Raw genomic sequence first — 18,980 nt, 5'->3', positions numbered from 1 at the left:
GGACCCACAAAACCATTGATAATCTTCCTTCAGTGCATGCATGCATAGATACGGATATGATGCTCTGTGATGCATGCGCCCTTGATAGACTGGCTAGTGCTATAGTTATTCTGGCCACGCCCTCCCATACTTCTTGCAAAGAGGCTGGAAATCGAGACTAAGTGCTAGTGGCAGTGACACAGCTACAAGACGCTCTTTTCCTATTCTATCTCGATCCAATGCTGAATCAGCAAGCCACGTGGTGCCTCTGAAACAACAAATCACTTTTAATTTTTAAGCATGGAGCCAGTTAAATTGCCACATCTGTATTTGGTGGATGCTTTGTCCAGTCCTATAATTTGTAGACCACAGTGACATAGCCAGGACCATGGAGAGAGACCATTGCTGAGGAGGTGGGAATAGCAAGCTCCTGGCCAATCAGATGATCCTACATGACGAAGTTGCTCGTAAAGATGCAAGTCTGATGACAAACTCAGGATGATGAGTGAGTGATAGTGTTGTTATTTAATAGCCTGATAGGATATACCTACTGCCAACATTTTCATGTACACTGTTCCTACAGGACGCATTTGATTTTGTTTGGATGGTCCAGAAAGCTGTTTGAAACTTTTAAATAGTATGTTGAAGAGTGCGCCGCGCCAGTAGACTACCATCATGTAGCAAGCTCTGACAAGGGCTCTAATGACACGAGTATTTGACCTTATAGCCAGGGGTCATGTTATGGTGAAGTTGCTTGAGACTATTATAGCCATTGCCTTGGTTACATGTGCAGTGTTTGAAGACGTGCTTGTGTGTGTAGCGTTATTATTGTTTGGCCATAATTCGTAGTAAGTACTGTTCACATGTTTTCTCCCTTCTAGACCTGAGGATTTGTACAAAACAGGTGAGGTGGACTTTGACCCCAACTATGAGAGTTTACTAGCGGAGCTCCACCTAGCAACCAGCGGTAGCAACGCACCTGGAGTGGATCAGATACAATGAGAAACTAATACTGGAGAAGTGAGTGCTAGCATGTCAGACAACTACATACATTGTAGGTCTCTTTCTGAGAGCTTTGTTGACTTGTGTAGTCATCTTGTGTTGCAAACCTCCGATTTAATAGCATCTTTAATAGCATCTTTAATAGTGCTGCAATAATTATAGTGTGCTTAGATCAATAATAGTATTTATTTCAGGCCCAAATTGTATCTGTATCTAACCGCAAACTTCCTTAAAACTCATACTTGTACATCGATCTTGACAAATATAAAAAATTAGTACCCTAAAAACAGAGGAAAATCTTAAGGTTACGGTAACCGTTTGCTCATTAATTATTCATGAGCTAGATCTTTCCAGCTAGAATGAGCTGGAAGTCCAGCTGAAACGCAGTAGTCATTTCATGGCTCGAATAGACACTTTTAGGTGCAGTCTGAACTAAGCTATATGCAGGGCCACACGAAGAGATATTTAAAAAAAAGGCTACTGAAGAGGCTGTTTTCCTTGGCTCTGTCAGCCATTTGTGTTTTGTGAGAGTTTCCTGGCCTGGAACGAAAAAACGCTTCGTGTAGCCCTCCAAAATGGTAAGAAGTATCCTATAAGAACAAGAACACGAAGCTAAAAGTATTTTTGGAAGCATAAAATGACTACTAGTTTGTGTTGTTTCCAGTAACTTGATGATCGCTCAGAGCTTCCACTGAAAGATGTTTTGAAGATTGATACTTGTCATACAGATAGATACACCAATATATTTATCATGTATGTGCTTCAAACTTTTATCATGGCACTTATAGTTTCACAAAAATCATTATAAGAAAATCATGAATATTCATTGAGCAAACTGTTTACCAACCTTAAAATTACTACCCTTAGTTGCTTGTCTCAGTAGTAGGAGATTGTTGCATGTGAGGTTTTAGTTATGTAAACATTGGCTACAACTGATCTGAGGAAATCTATATTGAATACTCTGTGGACCTTAGGTGCATGGAGAGCTGTTTGGATTGATTTGATATGTGGCAAATCAATTAAACATATGAAATAGCATACAAATATTCTTTTCATGTCAAAGAGGTCATAAATAGGTACATTGCTCTGTACAATACAACAGGTACTGACAAGCAGCTAAGCAACGCCATGGACCTCAAATATTTACTCTCTGATTTATCGATATTGCAATATTTGCGAATAAGCCAACAATGTACATGGAGGAGCTACACACAGCGCTTTAAAACCTAACAGTAACATACTTGGCAATTGGATGGATATGTGCCTATTAATCTATTAATTTTGCATTCCAAAGTTGTGGGATAGTTTACATTAAGACAAACCACAAGGTATCAAATCTCCTACAACTGAGACTGTAAGCAACTTGCAAACCACTGTAGTACAACCTTTTTCACCTCACTTGAAATGTACATTTTAAAAACAAAAAAAGAAATGTACCACTAATTGACCTCAGGTATGTGTACATGTAGTAATGGTCAGAGCTGCATGCTCACAGTAAATGAATGATTGCAAGTAATAATGGGGAACCTGGCTGTACAAAATCCTATAATTATTTGTATCTGAGGTGGAGAATGGTATGGCAAAAGCTTGTCAATTGCTGTACCATCGGGAAGCAGCAGATAGATTGTTTGTTGCTGAAGCTACTACATGTTTGGCCTGAGGGTTGTTGATAGATTTCAATGCACTGGAGATGTGTCGCTGCTTATAAAGCCAGCCCAAGGGAGCACTGTCTCACGATGAATTGAATTGATTTGTGAAAAGCCGACTACCTAAAATTCAGACCCAATTGCTTCAGATTATTGGTAGATCTAAAGCTGCTGCCACATTATGCTGTCTACTTAAACGCCTAGGATTCACTCGAAAGAAGGCTAAACACATCAATACAACGCTCTAAAAATAGATGTAGGTCTTGCACAACCAATCATTCATTTACAATTTGAAACTGTGAGCATGCAGCTCTGACCATACTATATGTACACATACCTGAGGTCAATTAGTGGTACATTTCTTTTTTTGTTTTTAAACTGATATTTCAAGTGAGGTTGTAACACAAATCACTATACAATGTTGCTATGCAAACAACATGTAGTCCTGAGCAATAAGGGCTTCTAGAATTTGTATAGCGGTACTTTTTGAGTAGACCCTCAAAAGTACCCACTATAAGGTATCAAGAGTAGATGCTTTTATCTACTCTTGGTGTGTGGAAACTCACACATAAATTATGGTGAGGTTTGAAGAAGTTTCAGGCTGAAGAAACTGTTAGTACGAAGTACCTTAAGGTTATGGGAAACAATGTTTATGAATATTTAATTAGGTACATGTTTATTATAATTATATCCAGAGAACAAAGAAAGTTTTGCAGTACCAAACTTTATACACATATCTCAACAGCACAAATAACCTAGAAAAGAAAATATGGACACTATTCCAGCTTATTGTAGGTGCTGGTCTAACATATACATGATTGCATAAAAATAAATTTTTCGCAACAGTTTATGGACAGGAGAAGGCTCAGAACCAGGGGCTTGCTGTATCCATGGCAAGGTATCAACCTATACTGGAGGGCCAGAAATAACCAGATCCTTCTTTTTCATTCCATAGAGAGCTCAGTACTTGAGAACATACCGTGGATTACTCAGTAGAGCAGAAAGAAAGCAGACTAAAACAAGAATAACTCTTCTCTAATTATGAGTGTACTTGGATTTTTTGTTTCTGGCCCTGCCCTGACATTCTGATAATTAGAAAATCAATATTTCAGAGCTAAGCATGCTGTCAGAGCTGCAAAAACTGACGCAGAACTATTGGACCACTATCGCACGAGTGTCTTTGTGGGCTTTGCAGGTTTTATAATTATATTCATAGCGAAATTTGTATGCGTGGGTGCAACTGTTGCCCATAACCTTAAACACTGACAGATCACCAAATATTGTTTGGAAGTGAAGGGAGTGAAAGCCTATAGCTTATCTAGTAGAGGAATAATTATGTTCGGACCTGATGTTCAAAACTGGTATACGGCAGTGAGCGAGTTAGTAGGTTCTTTAGCGTAACAATTGTTCGTACAGTACAAGTCTCAGCATTAGACCATTCTCTACTTCAAATCCTCCCGATTCTATGAGTCTCCATAGTCTAGTTCTAGAAGCCATGCATCATTGCTCACTTTTTATTTAGTCATGTCAAGAGTTTATGATAGAGGAGAGAGTATCGAACGTAGGCATACTGTGTATCAGATGTATGCGGAGAGTAACGTGACTTCCTGTATCTGTCACTAGGCATACTGTACATCAGATGTATGCGGAGAGTAACGTGACTTCCTGTATCTGTCACAAGCTTGGAATTTGCACACTGACCAATCCAAGCGTGGGTGATATAGTATGTTGAAGAGTGCGCCAGTAGACTACCATCATGTAGCAAGCTCTGACAAGGGCTCTAATGACACGAGTATTTGACCTTATAGCCAGGGGTCATGTTATGGCGAAGTTGCTTGAGACTATTATAGCCATTGCCTTGGTTACATGTGCAGTGTTTGAAGACATGCTTGTGTGTGTAGCGTTATTATTGTTTGGCCATAATTCGTAGTAAGTACTGTTCACAATGTTTTCTCCCTTCTAGACCTGAGGATTTGTACAAAACAGGTGAGGTGGACTTTGACCCCAACTATGAGAGTTTACTAGCGGAGCTCCACCTAGCAACCAGCGATAGCAACGCACCTGGAGTGGATCAGATACAATGAGAAACTAATACTGGAGAAGTGAGTGCTAGCATATGTTAGACAACTACACACATTGTAGGTCTCTTTCTGAGAGCTTTGTTGACTTGTGTAGTCATCTTGTGTTGCAAACCTCCGATTTTATCGTATTTAATAGCATCTTTAATAGTGCTGCAATAATTATAGTGTGCTTAGATTAATAATAGTATTTATTTCAGGCCCAAATTGTATCTGTATCTAACCGCAAACTTCCTTAAAACTCATACTTGTACATCGATCTTGACAAATATAAAAAATTAGTACCCTAAAAACAGAGGAAAATCTTAAGGTTACGGTAACCGTTTGCTCATTAATTATTCATGAGCTAGATCTTTCCAGCTAGAATGAGCTGGAAGTCCAGCTGAAACGCAGTAGTCATTTCATGGCTCGAATAGACACTTTTAGGTGCAGTCTGAACTAAGCTATATGCAGGGCCACACGAAGAGATATTTTAAAAAAAGGCTACTGAAGAGGCTGTTTTCCTTGGATCTGTCAGCCATTTGTGTTTTGTGAGAGTTTCCTGGCCTGGAACGAAAAAACGCTTCGTGTAGCCCTCCAAAATGGTAAGAAGTATCCTATAAGAACAAGAACACGGAGCTAAAAGTATTTTTGGAAGCATAAAATGACTACTAGTTTGTGTTGTTTCCAGTAACTTGATGATCGCTCAGAGCTTCAACTGAAAGATGTTTTGAAGATTGATACTTGTCATACAGATAGATACACCAATATATTTATCATGTATGTGCTTTAAACTTTTATCATGGCACTTATAGTTTCACAAAAATCATTATAAGAAAATCATGAATATTCATTGAGCAAACTGTTTACCAACCTTAAAATTACTACCCTTAGTTGCTTGTCTCAGTAGTAGGAGATTGTTGCATGTGAGGTTTTAGTTATGTAAACATTGGCTACAACTGATCTGAGGAAATCTATATTGAATACTCTGTATTGAATACTCTATGGAGCTTAGGTGCATGGAGAGCTGTTTGGATTGATTTGATATGTGGCAAATCAATTAAACATATGAAATAGCATACAAATATTCTTTTCATGTCAAAGAGGTCATAAATAGGTACATTGCTCTGTACAATACAACAGGTACTGACAAGCAGCTAAGCAACGCCATGGACCTCAAATATTTACTCTCTGATTTATCGATATTGCAATATTTGCGAATAAGCCAACAATGTACATGGAGGAGCTACACACAGCGCTTTAAAACCTAACAGTAACATACTTGGCAATTGGATGGATATGTGCCTATTAATCTATTAATTTTGCATTCCAAAGTTGTGGGATAGTTTACATTAAGACAAACCATAAGGTATCAAATCTCCTACAACTGAGACTGTAAGCAACTTGCAAACCACTGTAGTACAACCTTTTTCACCTCACTTGAAATGTACATTTTAAAAACAAAAAAAGAAATGTACCACTAATTGACCTCAGGTATGTGTACATATAGTAATGGTCAGAGCTGCATGTTCACAGTAAATGAATGATTGCAAGTAATAATGGGGGAACCTGGCTGTACAAAATCCTATAATTATTTGTATCTGAGGTGGAGAATGGTATGGCAAAAGCTTGTCAATTGCTGTACCATCGGGAAGCAGCAGATAGATTGTTTGTTGCTGAAGCTACTACATGTTTGGCCTGAGGGTTGTTGATAGATTTCAATGCACTGGAGATGTGTCGCTGCTTATAAAGCCAGCCCAAGGGAGCACTGTCTCACGATGAATTAAAATGATTTGTGAAAAGCCGACTACCTAAAATTCAGACCCAATTGCTTCAGATCTAAAGTAGATCTAAAGCTGCTGCCACATTATGCTGTATACTTAAACGCCTAGGATTCACTCGAAAGAAGGCTAAACACATCAATACAATGCTCTAAAAATAGATGTAGGTCTTGCACAACCAATCATTCATTTACAATTTGAAACTGTGAGCATGCAGCTCTGACCATTACTATATGTATACATACCTGAGGTCAATTAGTGGTACATTTCTTTTTTTGTTTTTAAACTGATATTTCAAGTGAGGTTGTAACACAAATCACTATACAATGTTGCTATGCAAACAACATGTAGTCCTGAGCAATAAGTAGTCTCGAATACCCGCCTCAACCTAAAAGCTTGAGTCTGGTCAAACTCACATATGAACTTTGTTCTGCACAGTCAGCAAAGTCAAGTGGGCTACACGCCCACAAGCATAGTGATAAAGCCACAAGCCACTGCATGTTAGGGACAGAACATACACAGAGGGCTATATCAGACAGTGTATAAATTAAGGCTAGGAGTTGAAAGCCTACGAGAAAACACTGAGCTTGAAGCCATCATTGCACAGAGCTAGAGGGCCATGAAACCATGGTCGAGGGTCACATTCACATAAATGAGCATTTAGGCTGTTAATTTCGACAAGGTGTTCCAATTGCCAAAGGTCCTGTTGCTAGTCTGGAGAGTTCTAGTATCACATCCTTACAACTCTCTCCATGAATTTTCCTACGTCGCCTTCTGTCAGGGGCTAATTCTTTCTACTAGTAACAATCCATGCTGCCGTGGCAGTTAGCTATAATGATATTCATGTAGACTATAATTTTATTCATGTTCCACACCCACTTGTGGTCAATTAAATGTCCAAGAAATTCCTGGACACACTTGAACCAAACTTCAATGTGAGTTTGACCAGACTCAAGCTTTTAGGTTGAGGCGGGTATTCGAGACTAAGCAATAAGGGCTTCTAGAATTTGTATAGCGGTACTTTTTGAGTAGACCCTCAAAAGTACCCACTATAAGGTATCAAGAGTAGATGCTTTTATCTACTCTTGGTGTGTGGAAACTCACATATAAATTATGGTGAGGTTTGAAGAAGTTTCAGGCTGAAGAAACTGTTAGTACGAAGTACCTTAAGGTTATGGGAAACAATGTTTATGAATATTTAATTAGGTACATGTTTATTATAATTATATCCAGAGAACAAAGAAAGTTTTGCAGTACCAAACTTTATACACATATCTCAACAGCACAAATAACCTAGAAAAGAAAATATGGACACTATTCCAGCTTATTGTAGGTGCTGGTCTAACATATACATGATTGCATAAAAATAAATTTTTCGCAACAGTTTATGGACAGGAGAAGGCTCAGAACCAGGGGCTTGCAGTATCCATGGCAAGGTATCAACCTATACTGGAGGGCCAGAAATAACCAGATCCTTCTTTTTCATTCCATAGAGAGCTCAGTACTTGAGAACATACCGTGGATTATTCAGTAGAGCAGAAAGAAAGCAGACTAAAACAAGAATAACTCTTCTCTAATTATGAGTGTACTTGGATTTTTTGTTTCTGGCCCTGCCCTGACATTCTGATAATTAGAAAATCAATATTTCAGAGCTAAGCATGCTGTCAGAGCTGCAAAAACTGACGCAGAACTATTGGACCACTATCGCACGAGTGTCTTTGTGGGCTTTGCAGGTTTTATAATTATATTCATAGCGAAATTTGTATGCGTGGGTGCAACTGTTGCCCATAACCTTAAACACTGACAGATCACCAAATATTGTTCGGAAGTGAAGGGAGTGAAAGCCTATAGCTTATCTAGTAGAGGAATAATTATGTTCGGACCTGATGTTCAAAACTGGTATACGGCAGTGAGCGAGTTAGTAGGTTCTTTAGCGTAACAATTGTTCGTACAGTACAAGTCTCAGCATTAGACCATTCTCTACTTCAAATCCTCCCGGTTCTATGAGTCTCCATAGTCTAGTTCTAGAAGCCATGCACCATTGCTCACTTTTTATTTAGTCATGTCAAGAGTTTATAATAGAGGAGAGAGTATCGAACGTAGGCATACTGTGTATCAGATGTATGCGGAGAGTAACGTGACTTCCTGTATCTGTCACAAGCTTGGAATTTGCACACTGACCAATCCAAGCGTGGGTGATGTAATCTATCAACCCATCCAAGTGTGGGTGATGTAATATACTTTCTTGATAGATTACATCACCCACACTGGATTGGTCAGTGTGCAAATTCCAAGCTTGTGACAGATACAGGAAGTCACGTTACTCTCCGCATACATCTGATGCACAGTTACATGCCTACGTTCAATACTCTCTCTCTATCATAGACTCTCTCTCTATCATAGACTCTCTATCATAAACTCTTGGTCATGTGAATGTGAATGTACCCAATACTATTTGTTTGCATAGCAACATTGCATGGTGGTTTTGTGGTAAGCAGTGAATGATATGTATCAAGAGTAGATAATTATTCTACTCTTGTATGTATGCAAACAGCTGTATCAGCAGGGTTAGCACTTCAGTGCTCTAGTTCTAATTGTAGATCGACTGATTGATTCGTCTTCCATACAGTACTATTGTTTAATTTTTCCACCCCTGACCTTTGCCCCCAGTTATGCGGCCATTTTTCAGCCCGGCCAAGTGTTGAGGAGACAAGAAGAGGCACTGAGAATGGAGGTAGAGGTACAGAGTACATTAGCTGGAAAATACATTTGTGTCATACTTTGTAGAGTCCCTTAAAGTCATTCAAGGTCAGCTATAGTGTGTCCTATTCAGCACATGATGTGTGTTTCCCTGTAATGTATTGGAAGGTGTGCAATGTACAATCATGTACGACCCGCACACACCACCTTTAGGCTGCTAAGAGAGGGATCTCACGTAAACTGGCCACTCAGACGCTAACAGACCTCAGCAGTATGGAAAAGGGTCTGTCATCAGAGACTACAAACTGCCCAGCCCTTACATGCAGCCCACCTCCAGTCTGGTGAGCAGCCTATAAGCAGTGAGGGACAGTCTGAAGACATGGGTCCATGGACAGGGGCTACCGAGAAACCTCCAAGGTACTTATTCGATTTAAAGCGTAAATATTAGGAAGCCACAGAGGTCATTTCTTTGGAGACTGAACAATTATGTTGAAGTCCTGGTGTCGCATATTTAGAGGGTCGCATCTAATTGGAGGTTACTCTACTATCCTCGATTACAGGCCCCTTAAAATTACATTGTTTCTAGCGGCCTGGAATCGAGGCTATGGTTTGACCTCTATTTAGGACGCAACATAAAAAATAATTTTCACACACAGCAGTCGCTACTTTTAAGGTCAGAAAATTGCCTAAGATCGAGGGTGTCGCATATTTGGAGGGTGGCCTTAAATTGAACAAGTACGGTACTTGTGTATAATGTGTAGTTGGTTATAATGTGGACCCTAACTTTGGTCTTGTGCATGATACCCAGGTATGTACCCACACAGAGTTCACACCAAGTAACATAAAAGCAAACACTTAAAAACTGTTTTAATACAGAGATACTACACATAGGGACAGAGCCGACCGACGTGGAGACGGTTACTATCGCTACTGAAGAGGTGGTACCCAGTTCACAGTTTGAGATAGAGATAAGTCAGAGTGATGATGGGGAGAGTGTGGAGCAGCTACAGGCCAGTGACTTGGGCCCTAACTTTGGCCTTGTGCATGATACCCAGGTAACACACACACACACAGTTCACACCAAGTAAAGTATAAAAACTAGCACTTAAAAACTAGCACTTAAAACGCCTTTTAAAAGTATCTGGCTTCTAAGACGTTTCGTTTTCGTACTATTTTCGCTTTCGTATTACATGGTTAGAATTTGCATGGCAGGGTGTCATACAGGATTTTGAAGTAGAGGGGGGAAATAAGAAAAGTAACCAGAAAATTTTGCTAAAAAAAGGTCAACTGTTATTTCATAGTATGTAAAATTGCCAGCTATGGACCCTCAGTCAGCAAAAAAGGGGGGGAAATTGGAGATAGGGGGGGGATATCCCCCCTTTCCCCCCCCCTGTATGACACCCTGCATGGTTAGAATTTGCATGATGGTAACTACCTCCCAAATAACGAACACACACACACACACACACACACACACACACACACACACTCACACACACACACACACACACTTGTTGTTCCTGCCCACTCACACAGGAGGTCCACACGCTCACTAGCGATGATGGTTTGCCCTCTGACATGACCTCTGAGGATGGCTCCACCCTCAACGCTATAGGCCACGCCCTCATCCAGATGCAGCAAGGTGGACAGACCACCCCCTCATCTCAGTTACTCATCACTAGGAGCACTTCATCTGGTTCAGAGTCTGGCCAAAATGGTGAGTAATGGAGGCCAAATTTATCAGTGTGACGATACATTTTTGGGGGCAAATCCAAAATTATATATAGGCTTAGATAAGTTATCCAAGTGCTTGTACGTACTAATTACATGTAGAACCATGAGTATTATTGCTAATGTTTGATATAAAATAAGGTTTCTTAGAAGTGGTGTTGAAAAATAGTCAGTTTTTACTATGTTGTTGTGTGTGTTCAGGTCCTCTGTATGTGATGATCCCACCATCCAGTAGTGCTGAGATACTGCATGCAATGGGTCGACCTATAGCACCCAGGATGAGCGGGATATCAACTATGGATTATCACACGGCCGACCCCATCGTTCAAATGCAGTTGTGAGTACACAGTTCATGTGATTGCCTACCTCTGCATAACATGTATGACAGTATGTGTTAGGAAAAGCATCATTTTTGCTAAATACCGTATTACTAGAATATTTGCTGTTGGTAAAAAACCTTTGCGAATCAGCCAAATCAGCAACCCTTTGCGATCTAACTATTGCGTTCTGGCAAGGATCGTGTGTATTTACCCAAAATTAGGTTTTACAATTTTATTGTTTAAAAATTCGCATAATTATGCTCGTAAACATTCTAGTAATACGGTAACTGTGAGGAGTGTTGTTATTATGGTGGTTGGTTTGCAGGTCTGGGGATATGGCGGCCAACAGGGAAGCTCAGAGGAAGGCTACACACAATGAAGGTGCTGCAAATTCAATACTGAAAGTTAGAGTGTACAACAGATGTACATGTACGTACGTGGTCATAATCAAATAGAAGCATTTCCCACAAAGTACAGTTACGAAGCTTTAACATCAAATCTGCCACTTCTAAAACTAGTGTTCAAGCTGGCGCTGTGCTAATGCCTCTCGCCATGTTTTTGCTTTCGCTCAAAAGTATTAGAGTGTTATCTATAATGAATTTTATATTAAAGTTAGCTTATCTATATAAAGTCACTGAGAAGAAAAGACTTATTTACATGCATCTATTGTTGTTATTTATTGTATTATGTGGCTTACCAGGACCTCAAGAAAGAAGAAAATTGATTCTTCCAGTATCTGTAGTTCAGTGTATATAATATCTAAGAAGAAAAGACCTGTGTACATGCATATTGTTATCTATATTGTTATATGGTAGTGTTTTGTGGCTAATACCAGGCCCTCAAGACAAAGATGATTCTGCCAGGAGAATCTGGATTTGGATCTTGGATATCACAACGTGGGAAATGAGCGCGCATGCGCATTACATCCACAGGAATAATTAAAGGGTGTGTCCAAAGAGATAAATGGCTACTGCTAGCTAGCTGTTTTAACAGATATTTTCTGAGTATTGTAGCTAACAAAAAGCTAGCGCTTTAGTGCAAGGCTAACTCATATGTTGAATAGAAAGTTTGTGCGGACAGATGATGCTATGAAAGATTCTGAAGAGACTGCAACAGCCTTCAATGTGAGTCAAACTAGCCATAACTCGAGAAAGAAGCTTTAGTTTGCTAATCCAAGAATCAAAATCCAAGAGAACGTGGCTAGAAGCCTATAGAAGCTGTTAGTTTTCGTCGCATTGCAACCGTTGAGCAGTTATAGCTGGAATACACACACAGACAGACAGACAGACAGACACACACACACACAGTCAGCTTTACCGTATCTCTCGTGCGGCTACGCCTCGAGGCATAGCTAATAACTTGTTTTGTAGAGGCTATCTAATGCTGTAAACGCATTCTTAATTATTAATTATGCCTTGGTTTTTATACTGTACAGTGGTGTACGTGTGTGTGTGTGAGGTCAAGGTTCATTCATTTTGCCAATTGGCTCAGCTTCATTGTACATGCCCTAAGCACGATAATTACCAGTTGTTGTTGTTCTTCCCACGCCCAGTTGAGCGTCGGCGTCGGGACAGGATCAACGAGCTCATCAAGATACTGGCTCAGATAGTGTTTGCTTGTCAGAAGAAAGACGCAACTATACCGGTTCCTTTGTCGGGGTGAGTGTGTGTGTCTGTTCATGTGTATACTAAAGTACTATTGAAAGCCATCGAAATAACTACTAACTTGGTTTTTTTTAAGCCTAAATTTCTTAATATTATTGCTAAGCTTTTTTAAGCATGCATTAGTGTAGAGCCCAGTGTTATGTTAGTAGTAGCATAGAATCCAGCAGAGGCCATCGTATATAACACATGTAGTTAGTTGCTCATAAAATAAAGTTGCTATTTTTTAACAGCAACTAAGTATGTTTTTTTGTTATCTCCACGTACATGTCTCACCCTCACGTCATGTTTCCCTGACTGCAGTATGTGTACAGCAAGGGAACGGTACTGGACAAGACAGTGGACTACTTGAAAGAGCTCGTGTTTTAAAACGAACAACTCACAGCCAGTGCCAAAATCGCAGAGAAATCAACCAACGCTTTAGCAATGCTTCAAAACCAGATCCAAGTCCTAGAGAAAGAGAACGCATTTCTTCGAGCACAGATTATGAGTTTGGAATCGATGCAGCTGCCTCTTCTGGTCAAAAGCAACCTAACCAGCAACTTCTAAACTCTCCTCTGGCCCAGAGTCTCCTCAACACAGTAGTGACCCACTCACCACCGACCACTTCTGTCTCCCCTCCACAACAATCCACACAACAAACTAACAATGTAGCAGCACAGCAACTACTACTATCCCTGGCACAGAACCTCACCAACAGCCCTCTGTTGACCTCACTGGCACAGAACCAAACACCAAGTTCTATCTCATCCCTACAACAACTTGGTGGCATTGTCTCCAGCCTGACACCTTCGCAAGCACAACCTATGCACTTGTCAGCTTCGTCACAATTCTCTCCTCTCTTACAATCATCGCTGCCGACTGGAGCCTCTAATCCAAACACACCACTCTTAAGCTCACTCGTACAAACTCTATCCTCTATTGCGAGCACGACCACTTCTCCGTCCACTCCTGTACCGAAATCCTCCATGCTGTCACAAGCCAACAACAATGGCGGTGGTGGTGGTGGTGGTCTCTCTGCCGCGGCTGCTGCTAGTCTGCTCAACACTCTGATTCTGGCTCAGAATGTGCTCACAAGCAACTCAAGTGCTGGTAGCCCCGGGCAAGATTCAATGTCTATGGAAACGGTGGACCAATCCTCTCAACAGTAGTGTACAGTATATTATAATTGTGGACTGTTTATACTGTTCTAGTTTTAACGTGTGTTTTTTAGTAATCTCTCCTTCACTTACTATAGCTACATTGTCAGTATTATTAAGTATATATAGTTTTTATACATGATATTTGTGTCTTATTCAGTGAACATAAAATAAAATTTGTTGTGAACATAGCCACCCCCATTTATATATAAACCACGCCCATTATAATTATGTGCAGCCTAGCCTCCATCTCAAGCCGCACTTCCTCGAAAGTTGGCCTGGTAATGGACTGCTTGTGCATGAGCTAACCATTAGCTGGCATTGAGAAGAACCTTCATCAAGAACAAAGTACGTGTGTATAATGTGTAGTTATGCAGTGCAATGAGTCCACTGTGTACTATTGAATGTACAGTACACAGAATGGGAACCTAGCATGCTTACTAGTCTGTATGTACATGCACTTGTATACAAGGTATGCTTCAGTATGCAGTTTAGGTGTGTACAGGGAAACGTGTGTCAATTGAGAACACTAGTTCACAATATTTGTACATGACATTGTACAGTACGTGTACCAGACCCTTCATCACACTACCAGTTTGAATGTGTCCATGTCTTGTTTATCCTGGCTACAGAACACTGACTCAGGACGAGGAGGACTTTGACAAGTTCCTGGAGAGTGCCAAAGCTCAGCAGCTCTCACCCTCCACAAAAGGTATCACTTTAACTGACTCTTACGATTATTCTAGTATTCATAATGTAAGTACGTACATATTGTATACCAGTACATGTGTTGTGTGTGGTGTCCCTTTTATCATAGTTGAGCCATTTTGCATTTAGCCAGTATAAATTATAGCTACTATTATCATGTGATTTTCTCACTCCTTACTTCCTAAGCCCTCAAACTTCCACTCAGTATGACTATGACCATGTGATTCTTTAACCCCTCAGTTCCCGAGCCAGCCCCACCCCTCACTGTCTGACTCGGAAGAGGAGATAGACTTTGGATTCTGGGAGAAGGCGTCACCCTACCCTCGGACAAGACCCCAACCAAGGACCTGAACTTGTTACGAGACTGTAATTTGTCTGTTTTTGTAGTCATTCCGGCAAAAAAATTAAATATGTACGTATAACGTACCACCAAGGGCATATAAAAGAAGAGAGGGCATGCAACTCCACTATCAGTACACGTAGCTAGCAGAGTTCAAACGTGGGCGGAGGAATGTGTGCATTTGCATGAAGTGCTAAAAATAGAAATTTCATTTCATGCACAGTCATGCACATTCATCCGCCCACATTTGAACTCTGCTCATATAGGAGTTGCATGCCCTCTCTTCTTTTATACGCCCTTGGTACCACTTCATGTCATAAAATTTTGATGAACGGCTAATTATAATATCTAAAAAAGTTCTTTTCAACACGATAAAAAAGCATCAAGATCGATCATTGAACAATGCTACATTACAAAGAGAAACTACAAAATAACTAATCACTTATAGAAAAGAAATCCACAGTTTGAATACGTTTAGATAGTTCTGTTCGTCCTCCAGCTACAATGACCTCTCCACTAGGAAGTACTGAGCATGTGCAGCCGTATCGTGCAGTAGGCAGGTCTCCCACTTTCACCCACCTCCTGGTGTCAGGCTGGTAGAGGTGGATCGATGAACTTGGGTTGCCTCTTCTGTCGCCTGTTCCACCAACGGCTAATAGTGACCCCCCAATACTGAGAGGAGCTGGCCATACGAGTGGTACTTCCGGTAAGGTCTGCCAGAGAGTGGGTGTGACCAGGTTGGAAAGGGCCTTTGTAATGAGTTCATTGAGGTCGACGTGGTGCACTGTCTTGGTTGCCCAAGTGTGAGCCCACCCTCCCATTAGGTAGAGGGTGTTTCCTATGAGAGTCGAGTTCAGCTGATCGTGGGTTAGGTAGTGACTGAGCAATGTACCATCTTCTTGATGCCACGTCCAACACCTCCACAGAGGAGGTACGTCCTTTATCATCATGCCCACCAGCTACAATGATGTGGTTGTTGAAGGAGACAGCTGTTGAGGAAAAACGAGCAATGTTCATTGGTGGGTACGGGTGAGTCCATTCCTCTGACTCAAATACTGCAAGTTGATTGGTGAGTTTGTAGTTTCTTGAATCATACCCTCCCACCAGCACTAGTCGACTAGCGAGTGATGTCATAGCGAACCACTTGGCAGTATACTGTGCTAGTTTGGTCCATTGATCTTGCTCGAGCTTCATCACTGTACACGAGTCACGATCATTGTCTGCACCACTTCCACCAACATACACCGTGTCACCGATAACAACACTCTGTACTGAGTATCCCATCTTGATTGGCATGTCTTTTCCTCTTCTCCATTTCAGAGTGAGTGGAGGTCTCGACTCTCTGGGAGGGGGACCCTGAATAATGAATGAGTGTAATTAGGATAGTGTCTACTAACAAGCGAGTGTTACTTGTAGCAATAATTGCATGCACACTAAATCACTTTCTGTATTTATTAGCTTAAAAGGCGACGACAACCATGCAGTCTTCTAATAGAATGTACGAATCAAAGCTTTAGGTATATACCATGTAGCTCAGCAATATAATGCATTTTGTCTCGCCTGTCTCTGCTGTTTAATGATGGCGTCTCTCCTGTCCAGCTCAGCATCTTTGTGCTTAATCTGTTCTTTGTGTGCCTGTACAGGGGAAAAAATCTTCCAATTAAAACACAGACGTGAATATAATTTTCTACAACAAAACGAGAACAAGCAACAACTTCCGCTAAATGAAGTACATAATTCCGAGCGAAGCGAGGCTATAATCGTGCTAGGTTCAATCGAGATCAACGGTCGTAGTGGTGGTGGTAGTGGTAGTGGTAGTGGTGGTAGTGGTGGTGGTGGTTGGTCGATTAAAACTAGATCTAGCTCCAGTTGCTCTCCAGTCAAGCGGTTTCGCTCTAAACTCAGCACAGGTACTCTACATCAACGCTATACTCTCCAAACGACTTCTCATCCCATAGTGAAGCTCTGCACGGCCGTTAACCGTGAACTTACTTCAACTATGGTTCTTACCGTGATGATCCGCCACAAAAACGATCATTACACAAACATCTCCAGCTAGATCTAGCTACTTCTCTACCCTACTCTTCTCACAATAATTATGTAGTGTACATGCATCAACACAAGACTCTCTGGCCCGCTTTGGATCTCACAAAGAGGTTCTACACTGTCTTTATTGAATACACAAACCTAGCTTTCTTACGTGGCAATTATTACAACATCTTTACATTAATTTAAACGACGTCAAGCAAAATTTTATGCTGAGCGAGGATTGCACCATGTGTACCCCTAGTTATAGACACACTCAAACGGATGTGTAGTTACGGCTTAACACATGAAACAGCATCCATGCATGTTAAGGTACAATACTATTGTTGCTGTGGGAATCTCATTCACACACTACATGTACGCACGTTCTTGACTGGTTGAGTGTCCTTTGATTCCCTCTTTGTTGCCTCCACTGTGTCCGAGCCACTTGTCAGGTCAGCATCTAAAGTAAAAGAAATCGATATCAACATTAAATGATTTTTTTGTTAGAATTAGGGGGTTGGTGTTAGCTAAAACCATAATTATATAGAGTAGTATGAGGGATTGGAAACAGGATCACAATGACTTCTACATTATTGCCTCTTGAACCATCCGCGTTTCGGTTCAGAGTGCAATAGGAAGTGGGAGTTAACCTCTAGCAGCAACTAAAACCATGCTAAAACTCCTCTTCTCCAGCTTCTGAAGTTGAACCTCTAGTTTTCGACTTTGCTAGCTAGTTATCACTTAGTCATTTCCTGTCCTTAATATTTCCTGTGTTCTATTTAATGGTACATGCATGAGTCTTACCTAGTTAACACTTCTTTTGTATAGGTCTATCTTATTGCTTTGTGCTCTAGCCTGGCGGCCTGCTCCTAGCAGCGCCCTTTGTGTATAGGAGCCTCTGCTCCACTGTCTTTGTTGTCTTAGTATTTACCGTCTCTATGCTTTGTGCATACTGTCTTTTGATCTATGGTGGAATGTTATTAATCTTAATCTTGAACTGCCGCACGCTGCTCGGTGCACGAACACAACAATTAGTTGTGAATTTGTCCAAGTTTGAGTTTCAAGACAATCCTACAACACTTCGGTGAGTTTTTATATGCTTTTTCTTTCTAGAACCAGAGTTTAAATAATCTTTAGCCTAGAAGAAGTATAATATAATAGTGTTTCAAAGTAGTGATTGTAATGAGCCACAATGGTGTTGATTGAAAAACGTTCGTTGCTGCTTTCAAGTCAACTACATGTATACACTAATTGATTTATGTGTTTATTGTAGGCAGTCTGTAATCAGTGGACTGGACTATTGGACTACTGGACTGGACTGGACTGGACTTTGACCTGACATAACAAGACCACAATGACAAAATGATTGTAAACAATGAACAAAAAACACATACTTTTACCACATAGATATCTAGCTATACATTACAAACATACCCAATAATTAAGAACACAATGATAAGCAGCATTCTTGCTTGCACGACAATTGAACTGTTGTTTATAGGCTCAAAGTAGGGAAAATTACACAAACGCAGGAAACGTTACAGGTAGATCTACAGTGAGTAAATATTTCCCAAGTGTGTCTCTAAACATTTATGCCCTTTTTTCAAACCCCTCCTGAAACAGCACCTTTTTCAAGTGATTTTCCTTGTACAGGAGCATCCTTTGTATCTACTACGACCGGATCTGATACAATTAAATAGCGGGGGGGATGCTCATCCGTTTTGTTTGTGGTTTATAGTTTACTAGAAAAGATAAGTGTGTATGTGCAACGGCTTCATGGAAAGTAGGACAGGAGTATGCACAGAGCATGGTCTCAACCAGCTAGGCCAGTTACCTGTCCTCCTATACAGAAAGCTAAACATGCTCTTCAATGCATCATCATGCAAAC

At 40.6% G+C, this 18,980-nt stretch overlaps 2 protein-coding genes and 2 long non-coding RNA genes across 7 annotated transcripts in view; 3 read left to right on the top strand and 1 right to left on the bottom strand.

Moving 5' to 3' along the window:
* Positions 1-14,173, top strand: part of LOC135352267 (uncharacterized) — a 53,303-nt gene extending 39,130 nt beyond the window's left edge. The window contains exon 5 of the mRNA XM_064551456.1: positions 13,181-14,173. Coding sequence (XP_064407526.1) covers positions 13,181-13,229 — 49 coding nt within the window. The 3' untranslated portion in view covers positions 13,230-14,173. The remainder of the gene's footprint in view (positions 1-13,180) is intronic.
* LOC135352230 (uncharacterized) overlaps positions 1-18,980 on the bottom strand; it is a 64,628-nt gene that overhangs the window by 26,983 nt on the left and 18,665 nt on the right. Inside the window, exons 6-8 of one of the 2 annotated variants that reach the window (XM_064551392.1) lie at positions 17,476-17,552; positions 16,625-16,699; positions 15,432-16,420 (exon numbers count right to left, since the gene is read on the bottom strand). In XM_064551392.1, coding sequence (XP_064407462.1) covers positions 15,827-16,420; positions 16,625-16,699; positions 17,476-17,552 — 746 coding nt within the window. In that variant the 3' untranslated portion in view covers positions 15,432-15,826. Of the gene's footprint in view, positions 1-15,431; positions 16,421-16,624; positions 16,700-17,475; positions 17,553-18,980 lie in introns of those variants that run through there. The other variant, XM_064551391.1, reaches the window with a different exon arrangement.
* On the top strand, positions 234-10,970 carry LOC135352276 (uncharacterized). Of its 3 annotated transcripts, none has more exons than XR_010399708.1 (7): positions 234-484; positions 861-999; positions 4,591-4,729; positions 9,136-9,199; positions 9,379-9,582; positions 10,042-10,220; positions 10,702-10,970. It is a non-coding gene; the product is annotated as an uncharacterized LOC135352276 (long non-coding RNA). The 3 variants fall into 3 exon arrangements; XR_010399707.1 differs by having other exon boundaries at positions 9,136-9,205; positions 10,057-10,220; positions 10,702-10,963; XR_010399706.1 differs by having other exon boundaries at positions 9,136-9,205; positions 10,702-10,963.
* Positions 14,282-15,169, top strand: LOC135352300 (uncharacterized). The gene is made up of 3 exons (XR_010399736.1): positions 14,282-14,364; positions 14,649-14,728; positions 14,965-15,169. It is a non-coding gene; the product is annotated as an uncharacterized LOC135352300 (long non-coding RNA).

This window comes from Halichondria panicea, chromosome 1, assembly GCF_963675165.1.
Source record: "Halichondria panicea chromosome 1, odHalPani1.1, whole genome shotgun sequence".
Taxonomy (NCBI): domain Eukaryota; kingdom Metazoa; phylum Porifera; class Demospongiae; order Suberitida; family Halichondriidae; genus Halichondria; species Halichondria panicea.
The sequence above is the reverse complement of the archived record's forward strand: the minus strand, read 5'-3'. Positions and strand labels throughout refer to the sequence as shown.